At 41.3% G+C, this 13,383-nt stretch overlaps 1 protein-coding gene across 1 annotated transcript; it reads right to left on the bottom strand.

Annotated features, from left to right (window-relative positions):
• Positions 1-957: 957 nt before the first annotated feature.
• dkk3b (dickkopf WNT signaling pathway inhibitor 3b) lies at positions 958-10,110 on the bottom strand. The gene is made up of 7 exons (XM_070972492.1): positions 9,722-10,110; positions 8,687-8,812; positions 8,458-8,538; positions 4,583-4,675; positions 3,627-3,771; positions 2,443-2,593; positions 958-2,344 (listed from the first exon to the last, which is right to left on the bottom strand). The coding sequence occupies exons 1-7, from the start codon at positions 9,902-9,904 to the stop codon at positions 2,320-2,322; spliced, it is 804 nt and encodes a 267-aa protein (XP_070828593.1). The 5' UTR covers positions 9,905-10,110; the 3' UTR covers positions 958-2,319.
• Between the last annotated feature and the right edge of the window lie 3,273 nt (positions 10,111-13,383).

Below are 13,383 nucleotides of genomic sequence, written 5' to 3'. Positions count from 1 at the left end.
GGCTCCTATTTACCTCATGCTGAAATAATACCAACTGGCCCAGGATGAAACTAACGCCTTAAAATTAGATAAATGGTGGACCCAAGTTTAGTTGGTTGTTGCACGTTCCCATACAAATTTGCAATAAAATTACCAAAGCCCATTGACTTGCACCACACTGAACCTGGGACATTTGAAGCCCCCAGGGGTTTGGGGTGAGGTTGCGCTTGCTGGTATGCACAGTTGGAAATCCAGACTTGAGAGCAAGGACCTAATATACACTTTTCAGGCAGGGGGAAACCAGCATATCCAGAGGAAACCCACCTAAACAGGATGCATTCTCACGCAATAGGTCTTGTTTAGAATTTTACAACCTTGAATCCAAAAAGTGAGGAAACAGTCCTAAAACAGACTGTGGTGATTTGCTCATCTTTTTTCACATATACTCAATTGACAGTACAGCAGCACAAAGATGATATATTAAATGTTTGACCTCATCAACTTCATTGATTTTTGTAAATATATGTTTATTCTAAATTTGATGCAGCAACACGTTTCAAACAAGTTGGGACAGGAGCAACAAAAGACTGGCCCTGAAAAGCCCAGTCTGCGCTAACAGTGCCTGATCAGCTCTGACAGGCCTGAACAGGCACCACCCACCATGTTTCCTCACCAGCTCTGCAGATGTTTTTGTTTTTGGATGATGCCGGTGATTGTATAGTTGTGATATTACAACCTTAAAGAAGTCCCAACGGCTCATGTTAAGGCAAAGTTTCTGAATACGTGTTGATGGAGTGTTGTGATACTTTCTTTATATTGCATCTCGGCATACTATATAATCAAAAAAGATATGGGTATGTCACTGTCTACAATATGGGACCTTCAAAGCTCTGGCTGATGAGTTACTATAGAAAGAGGTTGATGGGTACTGTGGTACTACCTAAACTGACAGAAATAACAAAATAACTGACAGAAATTAGTTTGGAACAAGTTTAAACAGGATTAACATTTAATAACAGAATCATCCACTCCCACCCCAACCTCAGGAGCTGAAGGCAGAGAGAGAGGGATGTCACAAAACTTCAAAAAAGCACAGCAGTTTAGATTAGTTGTAATGAGCCATACCCAATTTAATCAGTCAATACCAAATTTCATGCATCAGCTGAGTCATGCCCCTAGATCATGCTAACTGAATTCCCTACGAATCCAAGCGGCCAAGTTCAAGATATAAAATCTTTGCATTTGTGGCGCCCCCTAGTGGCAGAATATCCCAAGACTGTGTAGCAAAGCATGGACCTAGCATCCAAACATGTGCCCCAATGGTGGTTACAGTAGTTTAAGCCAAATCTGATTTATGAACGTTAATGTAAAATTGAACTTAAAGACATAGCTCTGAAAAATGTATCATTTCAAAATAGACTGATGTATTAATCAATACAATGACAGTTAAAACAACTGCAAAGTCCATAGATGATCCTGACTTGAGTTGGGGACAACTGGCTCAACAGTTTCTGAAGAGACGTCGAAAACAGGACAACATGCACCATATTTCGTTGTCACTACTGCATTTCATTGTCTCTGTGTTGCACGATGACAGTTAAGTTGAATCCAATCTAATGTAAGACAAAGAGAATAATAAAAGCAATAAGAAAGAAGAAGAAGAACAATAGGGCGCCAGCAGTAAGCGTCATTGGTTGCAAGAAAAGGAAAAAGGAAAGAAAAGCAGCCTATAATTTTGCATCAGAGCGTGGACAGACACATTTAGATATTCAGTCTCTCTCTGGAAAAACACTGAAGATGAATCTTAATATGCGAGTGAAAGACCTTTTTGTTTCCTACAGTTCTACTCTTTGCATGTGTATGTGTGTGTGTATCAGTCTGTCCTGGGATCATGTGGCTATCAGCCTCATCCTGAATATTTCCTTCACGTGTCTCTCTGACTTTACGTGTATGTGTGTTATTTCTCAAGGTCCACTTCCTGACACACAGAAAAGAGATAAAAGCTTGCCCTCTAGTGGTCAAAGCTGTGTTTTGCTGTAGTTTTCCACTGCAAAAAGGAATTAAACCTATCTGTGAATATGAAAATACCACAATTGTGCTTTGCTTGGTTCTCAGTCAAAACTAAAAACAGCTCTTTTATTTGCTTCATGATATATAATACACATTGGTAATAAGGCATAAATAACACAGTGCAAGTCCTTTCCTGAAACAACATCCTACTCCTTTAAAAAGTGTTGGTCAGCAGGTGGGCCGTTGTTTGGTGAGTGCTCAGTATGGATGTTAATATAGCTCCTGGACAGGGTTACGTATATCTTCCTCGTGTTCTGTCCATCTCCAGTACTACTCTCCACAAACAGATCCACGTCTGTGTGTGGGGGGAAAGAAAGGAATTTAGGAAACAAAACATTTGCAGTAATGCAATATATTTTAAGTGCAAATGTAAAGCAAACTGCTTGCCCTCACCCATGAGGTTGGCACTGGAGGTTATCAGCACAGGGGCAGTGGTCACGGGGACCCTCCTGGTCCCAAGCCAGCATGTCCATCAGCAGGTTTGGGTAGTTCCAACAGGATTCCCCCTTCTCTGGTTTGGGATTACACACTGGAAACAACAGCTCTGGAGGAAGCACCACAGAGAAAACCATTGACACTGTCCTGGCTTTGCTTGTTCAGCCGCAGTGGCCGCTGTGTCACTGCTGACATTACTCTTGTAGTTACACACAAACCAAACATATGAGGACCATGTCAGATGTTCAGGCCCAGTTTTGCAGAGATTAAGAACACACAAGAAATTTTTTCCATGAATGTCTTCATTCAGTTTTGTTTTAATCTTCTTGGACAGAGAGTGAAGCATCTGGAACTCAGCTGCAAGCTGAATTACTAACAGATGACAGAAATAAGTGAGAAAGGAGCTAATTTGGAATTTATTTATGTGAAACAAAACTGTTTATTACTTTCAAAATCAGACCAGTTCTACTGTATGTATGCTATTTCATCTGACTGCGGTAAAGAGAAAAAACAACAGTCCACATTGAAGAGTGCACATGGCCCTCCACTCTTAATCCTCTCTGATATTTTCTTTAGTATTTTCATTTGAGACTTGACGGCCTTCATCAACTTAACTTCTGCAACTTAACACACCCTGAAGATTTTGTTTTTGTTGGCCTCCAGTGGTTGAACTTTAATACAGTCCTGCAGTGATGCACAGGTGTACTCCAGGCAACATTTTCTTCTCTAGGATTGCAACAGACTCATCTAATCATGGAGAATGACTACCCCATGCCCCTAAGCCTAAACTTTTGGGTGCAACATCAAGAAAGTCTGTTCGCTATGACTAAATAAATAGCATGACTCCTCCATTGTCATCCTTGGGAAAAAAAAACAAACAAAAAAACGCATACTCCATAAAAATGAGATAAAGTTAGATTACAGAGAAAAGGATGGGAAGAATGCAAGCTTACTTGAGGGACATGCAAAGAAGTATGAGCTGAAATGATTTGACCTGAGCTCAACGGATTTGACTTAAAACAACATACCCTACAGCGTGTATCTGAGCTCTTATACTAAATATGTGAAGTGCGGCTTTAACTGAGTCAGATTAAGTTGTTGATTTCTGGGTCGGCCTCTGATGGGAGCATGATGTGTCTCACCTCGTTGAAAGGCACAGCAGAGGTCCGGCCTGCAGTCACTCTGACCCTGACAGATAGTTCCCTCTGTTCCTTTGGTGGCATTGACTGTACACTGGCCCCACACACACAGCTGATCTGAGCAACACTCCTCATCTTGAGTGCAGGGCTACAAGGGGACATACATTCGGATATGCAAATGAGTATGTAAAGCAGACATGGTCATTGGCTGTCATTGTTGGTTTTTCATGTGTGGATTCATAACACTTAGATATTTCTGACCTTTGACTTATTAATGCTGCCCTACTGTACAGGGTTAACACTTCAGCTAACATTGTTATTCAGATTTTCTGTGTGTTGAGACATTTTATCATGATAATCCATGTTGAAATGACTTTTCAGCATTATGTAGCAGTGTGTCACATCATGTGCAAACTCTGCTGCTGGGTTTCTGTACAGAACAGAGGGAATTGGCTTTATGGCACGGAGCAGAAACGGTGCCAAGATAAAGTCTTCATTGTTAGTTTTTACCAGCAGACTTTCACTCTTTATCCTTTTAAGTGAAATTTTGCCAAAGACGCTAATTGTGACCAGATGCAAACAATTTGTGAGAAATGTGATAGAGTTGATGCTTGCAAAAAATTATGTGGTTTTTAGCAGCTAAATGCTCCATTAATTTCACCAGCCAGACGCTAACTGTGTCTGTTTGTCGTTAAGAGCTTGGCGGGTAGCGCGCTGTAGGGCAAGGTCAGTTTATGGGAGCCGTTGGGGTAGCTAGCTTACATGAAACCAAAACAATGAGCTGAAAGCCATTTAAACAGCACGGGTCATGTGATAATTCTCTGCGGGCTCGACACTGTTAGCGACAGCGTTCACATTAAACGTAGCCGTTTGATCCATTGTGGAAATGAAAACACTGATCAGAGCAGCTTTAACCGAACAAGTAATCACAAAAGAATACAGTGCGACTGAATCCTCACCATATCTGTCGGTATGCAGGGGAGGCACTTGGAATTCTCTATCTCATACAGGCAGTATTTCAGATCACCACAGTCCTCATCCACCATGCATTCCTGGGTGGAGAGATGACAAGAGTTATATATCTCATCAGTAAGAGAGCACGGAATTACAATGCACATTGAAAAAGTGAGTTGAACACGACTGTGCAGCAGGTTTAGCGTTCATTAGCTTCCTTTGCCTTGTTGTACTGAAACAAAAGCTTTGATCTGAAGCAATTGAATCTGAATGGACTTTTTGATTTGAATAGTGTTCAAAATATTTGTATTTTCAAAATAATTGTATTCATCTAAAATACCATATGTAAGCCACCATATATGACATCTGGGTTACATTTTCCTGTCTCACAGTAACAGTTGTCTGATGCACCCCCACTTAATTGGTTCCTAGTGGTTCATGGTTTCTGAAGTTGTCCCTCTGCCAGCTACAGTCCATCTCCATGGAAGCTGCCTGATGGACAACATCAGTGAAATCTGAATTGTACAGACTGGCTAAATCTCAAGAATTTTCACTCCTCTTCCTCTACATTTTATTTCTTTCGTAGGTTGTTGATGAAGCATTTCTTGATCAAAAGTAAATGGCAAAGAAGTACAAAAGCCAAGTGTGACTGCTCTCTATTATGGCTTCTACAGGTAAAGACATGAGCGTCTTTACCACCTATGATGTGACAACTCCCAGTTTCACTGTATGACACAACGCTTGAGACCAAACCCCAACGTTTGCATCTCTGAAACATTTTCCATCAAATTCCACTTTAGTTGAGCTGCAAATATATAAACGTGATATTAAATCATGTTTATTTTGCCAATTATCTCCTGGAACACTGAATACATCACGCAACAAAACAGATGACAACATACAGAGTGCAATCCACATTGCTTTTTAAAAGAATTTGAGGGTTTTAGGGCGGATTTTCCTTCAGAATACACATGACTAGTGTAGTTGGGCTTTTATTGTGAAATGTTGGAATGCTACTCAGACATTTGAGATCTAGTTCGACTCTTTTCCAGTGGACAGAGGAAACAGCGTCTGCCAAAAACAGCACTGGCCTGCTGTGAACTGAACTTTTTTTTTTTTTTTTTTTTGTCTTTATCTTTCGTGTGCTGCCTCTGGGAAATCAGCAGAGGAACAGAGCCAAGTCCCTGAAACAGCATGCATTATTGAGGCTGACTGGACTGTGTCAAAGTCAGAAACAGGATCAAGAGGCTAACAGTTGTTATCAAACAAGGTCACTCATAATGATAGACACTCGAGCATATCTGCCGCATCTCCGCCAGCGAGTGCATCATTATCCCCTGTGAATCTCTCTTCTGAATGTGTGCATGTTCGCTGTGTACCTGTGTGCCTCTGATGTTAAAACTTTCCATTCTCCCTGTGAATACACTGTCTTCTGCTTGAGACATTCAGTTCTATAAAGCTCTCACTGGAAATACAACGGAAAATATGTAAAAAGAACACACTGGAAACTACAAATATGGGCCACGCACCCCACAATAACCAGCAATTATCTCAATAAATGCCAGATGACTACAGCTGTTATTAGTTTCATAAGTCCAGCAGGGACTTAAACATGTTTTTAAACTGTCTTCCACAAAGACCCATAAAATACATAGTTTACTCACTGAGCAACAGACCCCATTTAAGCACAGCTTACATGTTTTCTGGAACACTTTGGACTCAAAGTTCTGGCCTTGGTTGATGCGCAGTGTCTTTGCTGCTCCATAATGACACACCTACTCTAAGGTGACCACCTCAGTCACAGTTATAGCCTTGTCATTGGGGAGGGGAGAGACCTCCACCCATTTGGTGAATTATTCCTGTACCATGAGGACAGCTTTGTGCTCTGTCTCATTACATGGTTTACACCCATGTAACAAGACAAAGCTGTGTATAATTTCCATGGCAACAATTCTCTGCTTCATTGTTTTTGTCAGTTTTCTGTAACTGGATAGTTTGAAGCACAGCTTCATGCTGCCTTCATGGGAACAGAACATCAGAGCATCATCTATAAAGTTTCATCAACATGGCGTTTACTGTGTCAGCTCAGGAAGATGGACGCTCTCTTCTTTGATATTCCTCATGGAAGAAATCAAGAGTTTCTTCCTCTTGAAAGCATTCGTTTCTCCCGAGGAGTCACCTTGAACACTGTGTTACCACCATGGTTACAGATTTACAAGAGAGCCAACATGGAGATCCGCTTCAGGGAAATCCTGAACCTCGATGTTCCCATATCACTAGTGCAGCCTTTTCACGCAGACGTGACGTCCTGGAGAGCTATTCATCTTGTCGACTTCCAGGGCAACAACGAGGCCCAGCTGCTTTCAGCACTTCTGGCTGGGGCAGCATGTGGGTCAAACATGCCCAGCGTTACCTGGCTCTCCGGGAGAAGACCTGGCTGCTTCTTTTTGCTTTCTCAACAACATATTCCATTGAACAGGGATTCATCCAGGTCCTCCACACGCAGTTTAAGTACTGCAGTCTCTTGGACTTGATGGCTTCAGATGCACTACGGCTGAAACTGACAGAGAACCACCAAGCACAGTTTTCATACTAACTTTCAAAGCAATTTAGCTCATTTTATCATCGAATTAAAGTTTGATTGTCAAAATTCTAACCTTTGAATTTGTTTAACACCATTAAAATATCATTTCTATTCATGTGACTTCTTTGCTCCCTGGAAAACTAATGATAACGACATTCCAACTGTCCCTAAATCTGTTATTTGGCAATCATGACATGCTTTGTTAATGATACAACACAGAATGATTATCAACATTAATATTCAGGGAGGACAATTAGCCAACATTTTATCTGATGGGGCCTTAAAAAGGTTGAGACCAAGGTTGAACTAAACCCTCCAGCCACTAAAATCCCACTAAAACAACAGTACTACTAACTGCCCAACTACAGAAATCTAAAAGCATAACATTTCAACCACATGTATCCCAGTTTTCTCCCAGATGTCTCTTCATCTTAAAATCACAGAAAAAAAAGAAGTTACTGGGTATTTTCTATGATGTGCTGAATCAACCAACTTTACTGTGACCTCCTTAACTGTGATTCAAGGGTGACTCCATGCAGAGGGTGAAATTTCTATACAGTTAGTCATTTTAGAAGAGCAGACCTTACCCTGCCTGGCTTGCGGGCGTACTTGCTTCCCCGGCAGTTTTTTTTTCCAGCAGCAAACTCTATTAACATAACCACTTTCTGTGCAGCTGCCAGGAAAGCAAAAGATCAAAACCACCATTGTAAAGTAAAATGGCAAAACAGGCGGCAAGCAGCAGTAATGACCTCAATCCATCTGGTCTCCTGTTGGCTAAAACTATGAAAAGTATATGGTAGATGTGTTTGCTGGATGATCTCATTCTTTATAAAACAAGTTGAGACAATACAGGCACAGTTTTAGAGAGCACTTCCCTGTCTCTTCTCAGGCGCTATAAATATTTACAAAACTGAGTGAAATTGTTAATGTAGAAGCATTAGATTGAAGTAAATGCTCTCGATAATTTGACAAATGAGGATGTTCAGTGGACTGCGATAAAACATAATAAAGACTCAAGCTGTTATCTGTGTTTCCAAGGGACTTCCTTTACAGTTTGTATCATCACCTCTAAAAGAGAAACATTTGGTCTGAAGCTGGGGCAGTTGGATTTCGTGGTCTGCCTGAAAACCAAATGTTTTCCTGTTTCCGCAATCCTGAGTCAACAGGCTATCAGCTGGATGAGCAGGCGCAACACGTCATTCAGTCAAAGAGCACAGTCTCGTAAGAGCTACACCTTGATCGGAAAAGAACGCTTGACCACATTGACCACAAAGACGAGGAAGGCAGAAGACTCACGTGGTCCACACTGTTCCACTGGCCAGAGGTTTCCGTGTGGACGTGTGAAAGATGAATCTCTCCTGTTTGGTTGTTAGTTTCCTATAAATGGCAAAAACAACGACACATTGCATGAGACCTCAAATAGAAAAGCAAGTATAGTGGTGCTCTGTGTTTTATTCATGTGAAAGGAAAAAAAAAACTTTTCTCCATCTATGAGAAAGTTACCTGGAAAAGATGAAAGCCCTACCTTGTCAGCTCTATCCAGGACGCGAACAGCTCTGTCTCCGTCTTTTATCGTCTTCTTCGTCTCGTTGTGGTAGTTGGGACGCAGATCCAGTGACATTAAAGAAAATTTGGCACTCTCAGTAGTTATCTGTTGGATTGAATGTAAGGATATATGAAGAATAAAGCACATGGCATTTCCATCATGTCCACACATCAGATTTCCATATGGGGGTGGGGGTATGAATCCTCAAGGTGGCTATAACCAAAGGCAGTTTGATGATACACAGCATCCACTGATTGATATTAACCTCTACTTCTGGGATGACATGAAGGGAAACCTCCACAGTTGTTCACGAAAACCGGGCGCAGAAACATCAGCAGACTTATTAGACTTGTTGAAATGCAATTCCAGGCAAAAATAACAGACCTTACAGCAGATGCCAAAAAGAAGCTGGTGTTTAAAGTGACACATATGGCAAAGGCAAAGGCAAATTTATTTGTATAGCACAATTCATACACCAGGCAATTCAAAGTGCTTTACAGAAGCATCAAAATACATTAAAATCATAAATAGAAAATACATTTCAAAGAAAGAGGGTAAGAAAGAAAGAAAAAAAATTAAAGAGAATAGAAAAATAAAAATAAGCCATGAGGGGTGCCATAATTGCCATAATGCCATAATGCCATAATGCCATAATGCATAGTGCCATAATAAGCCATATGGGCGTAAAGTTGCTCAGTATTACCTGTACTTGAATTGACTTGAAAACATTTTGGGCAGCTACTTTCATTATGAGAACTATTAATAGTATTCAGGCATGGTGTCTCTCACACATAAAGCAGACATGGAAACTATGTGTAACGTTGCAACACATACCTACGCCTGGTAGTCAAAATGAAGCTGACCAGTGACTTGACCCAGACTGACACTGACTCTTTCCAACATTACAATAAACTAGATGTATAATAAAACAGGCTACCAGATAAATTGCAAGAGCTTTCTCCACTGACAAATACAACACTGCCCTTGCATGAATGGATAAAATATGACGCAGACCTGGTCCACAGCCTCCTCCAGTATGTGCTGGGTGTCCTCCATCAGCTCCTCCACCTCTCGGAACATATCGTTCAGACTGAGCGGACTGCGCTCCATGGCGTCCCGCAGGATCACCGCGCCGCTCCGCGCCGCGCAGCCGCTCGCCCACAACAAGCATAAAGTCAAAGGTATCGACAGCAGCATGATACCGATAGCTTTCCTTCTCTTCCTCCCTCTGAGAAGCTGTAGTGTGCCCGTCGACCGAGCAGCGGAGCCGTGTGACGCACCGGTGGCGCACAGCCGCACACAGCTGGATCCGTTTTATTTGGAAAGTCTGGGGAGCGGTGGCGGAGGAGTTGTGGGCGAAACTGGAACGAATCAGGTTTAATGGCGTGGAAAACGTTCCCATTGCATTTGGTGACGTACAAGTCAAAATCAAACAGCGGGTTATGGTGAGGTTTTAGGAAAGACTTGAAAAAAGAGCTGACAGGACTCGCCAGATGTGATCTGTCAGGAGAAGTTCACCTACATACAAGGTTCAGTCATCATACGCGCCCGTGAGGAGGCACACAGCTTATTGCAGATTTTCCCTGTTAATGAAACTCCAAACTAAGTTTGGTAGCTTTTGCACAATATAAAATAAAAAGACAAAAATAAATAAAAAAAATATTTCTGCATATGCTCATGAGGTGAAGAACAAAGAAAAACAGAAAGTAGAATTTTTATTATTATTTTTAATGGCGTGATATCTATACTAATGCACACCTAAATGCAGCTGGCTATCAGGACATACAGACATTGACTGACTGACTTACGAGTACATGTGTATTTAATCCTTTTCATCCTGTCATTGTGGGTTTGCATTACTGCCTGGCTTGATTCATTGAACTAGACTTTGATTGCTATGCTTAGTGCAGTTCAAGCATGGCAGGACACCAAGTGTGACTACTGCCATCAAACCAAGTATTTTATTATATCCTACTTGTAGTTGTTCTAAGTACAAAGTTACAGAATGAAGATAAAACAAAGAAGCTTCATAAAACTGTGGCCTAGGCCTAACAACTGTAGAGTATTAGGACGAACTTGCATTGGTTGTTCAATCAATCAATTCATCAGGCCAATGGGAAAGGTAGAGGGGCGGGAACCCCGTAGAGTGAAGCCAAGTGCTAGTTAGACTACAGATAGGAAGCAAAGGATGTAAAAGCTGCTGGAGAGACATTATGCCCATTACTTTGGTGGATGAAGAATTTTACCAATTGGTCATGGACATGTTTTCAACCTGCACAAGGTAAATATACCTCTGTGTGTGTATTTTTTCACAAAAACATTGTGTGTTAAAAGTCAAATGCTAGTCGTGACTAGCACATTAGCGCGCTAACGATATGACCATATCCTCATGGCTTTTATTTTGATCTATTTACTTGTACTTTCATATCAGCGGTCAACCTTTTTTTCCTTCTTCAAAACGAAAAATGAAAAACCATGGTATTTCTGTTTTTGGTTTTTAATGTAAAAACAAACTGTCTGAACGTGCATGGATGCGAAACTGACCCAGTGTGAGAAGTAAAAAAAAAAACAAACAAACTGTTTTATGTCTTATATCTGTTTTGCTTTGTAATGAATCTCTCATGATGGAAAAATACTGAACCACATTGTTTATGCATTTTTACGCATGTGTGGCCGTGGTTAAATGACCATATCAACAAAACTGCTGTGGGTCATTGAGCACAGAGAGTAATGAAGTCACACTGTGACGACTGTGTACCCACTAATCTGCACTGTCATCTGCACTGTGTATGGGGGTGGACGCTTCCGTCGGCTGAACCTGTTGCTCTTCAGTATCAGTGTGCTGTTTCCATATTCAGAAACTCGTAAAAACTATATACAGATTTGAATCCACATTCACATAATCCTACATCTGGCCTGTCATCCACTAACACCGTCAACATTATGTAGCTATGTGACATAGGCTTATCTGTCACAAAGAACATGGGATATGTAGTTTGCAGTTGCCAACTCATATGTGAATAATGTGAGGTGGTGAAGATAAAGATGGCAAATAAGTTTGAAAGCAGCTTTATTTGCCTTGATTTTGTCACTGCAAAGTTACAAATGACACTAAATTGAACCGTGTCCTAAACATTAGATTATGCACTGAAACAGCATCATGCCTTGCAACAAGACTGAGGTGATGCTAGTTTGTGCTTAACAACAGGATGTTTGTTTCGGTCTGGCGACCTCTGCTGGCCACTCGTGGAAGTGAACCAATATCTGAAGCCGGCTTCCACAAACTGATGAAAAATAAAGCCCATCCCTACTGCAAATTGCTCTGTGCAAATAACTTTATCTTCATCTGCAGGTGAAAATCACAAATATTTGCTGAAGTAAAAAAATAATAATAATAATAATAAAATAAAAATAAACAAACAAAATCCATAATGTCCACTGGGCACCTAACATCCGTGATGCATATGATGGAGCTGACTGCTGCCATTCTCGTCAACGAGTGCAGTTCCACCGTGCAGAAACGTCCCAGAAGTGTATCTACACTCTGCTCCGTGCGCTATAACATTAAAGCAAATGCAAGAGGCCCATTTGGTCATTATTTATACATCTACTGGGTAGCATCTGGATAACAACTACAACAAGTACACCAAATTTCACATATAGTTATTTTATTTCCATAGTTATTTATTCTACAAGTAGCAAACAGGCTACTTTAAACTTCAATCTGGAGTTATTAGCTGGCTAACTATATGCTACTCAAGTGATGATAAGCATATTCCTGCAATTAGAACTGAGGATAATGTTATGAGGGCACAGCCAGCTGCTCGCCTGGCTGATGAAGTGCTTCCTCTATTTCTTGCCAACATTTGTCTTATTAGACTTGGTCATGGTACTCCCTTGAGGAAACATCAGACAGGTGGGGGTACCGATGCCACAGCTCAGTGAACTTTTCCTTCATTGTCCCACCCGACAGCGGCAACCTCAGCATCTCTCCTCTTCCTGTTTGCCATGTTTGTCCTGATTGCACTCTGCAGAAAGCACCTGATTGGTCAGTGCTCCGGAACATGTTGCGGGAGATGTCACAGTAGGTGAGCCAAGAAAAAAAACTTTTCATCTGGATGTTGTGAGGCATCCCAGACCGGGCACCACAGAGCGTTCAGCATGTCACACTACACGAATATAGACGTCCTATTGCCATTTATGATCAGCCGCGACACTGGTAATTAGTCGGCCAAGACAAAATCATCTCAAAATCGGGCTGGAATCGTGTAGTCTGATCCAGGCATTAGGGCCCTCTCAGCATTAACCAGGCTTTTCCGCCTGGCGTCCTTCAAAATTTCCAGTGCGAAGCACCTGATGATGGTTCTTGTGAGTGGAGAACCACGATCTGCCATCTGTACAGTACGATGAACCTCACCAGAACTTCTCAGTTACCCAGTAAAACTAAAACATGTTTTTTTTTTTCTGTGGCCAGCAGGTGTGACTTTACCTCAAGTGACCCATTGCCTCAAAATAAGTTTTCAAGTGCTGCATCTTCTTTGCCCATTGCCAGTAACTCATCATTAAGCAGGCTTTATAATTCCACTATATTAACATATATGTTATATATATATAAAACAACTACCACATCCATCCATCCATTTTCTATACCGCATATCCCTCGCGGGGGGTGCTGG

Source organism: Chaetodon trifascialis, chromosome 10 (genome assembly GCF_039877785.1).
Source record: "Chaetodon trifascialis isolate fChaTrf1 chromosome 10, fChaTrf1.hap1, whole genome shotgun sequence".
In the NCBI taxonomy this organism is placed as follows: Eukaryota; Metazoa; Chordata; class Actinopteri; order Chaetodontiformes; family Chaetodontidae; genus Chaetodon; species Chaetodon trifascialis.
This window is presented reverse-complemented; position numbering and strand designations above follow the sequence as displayed.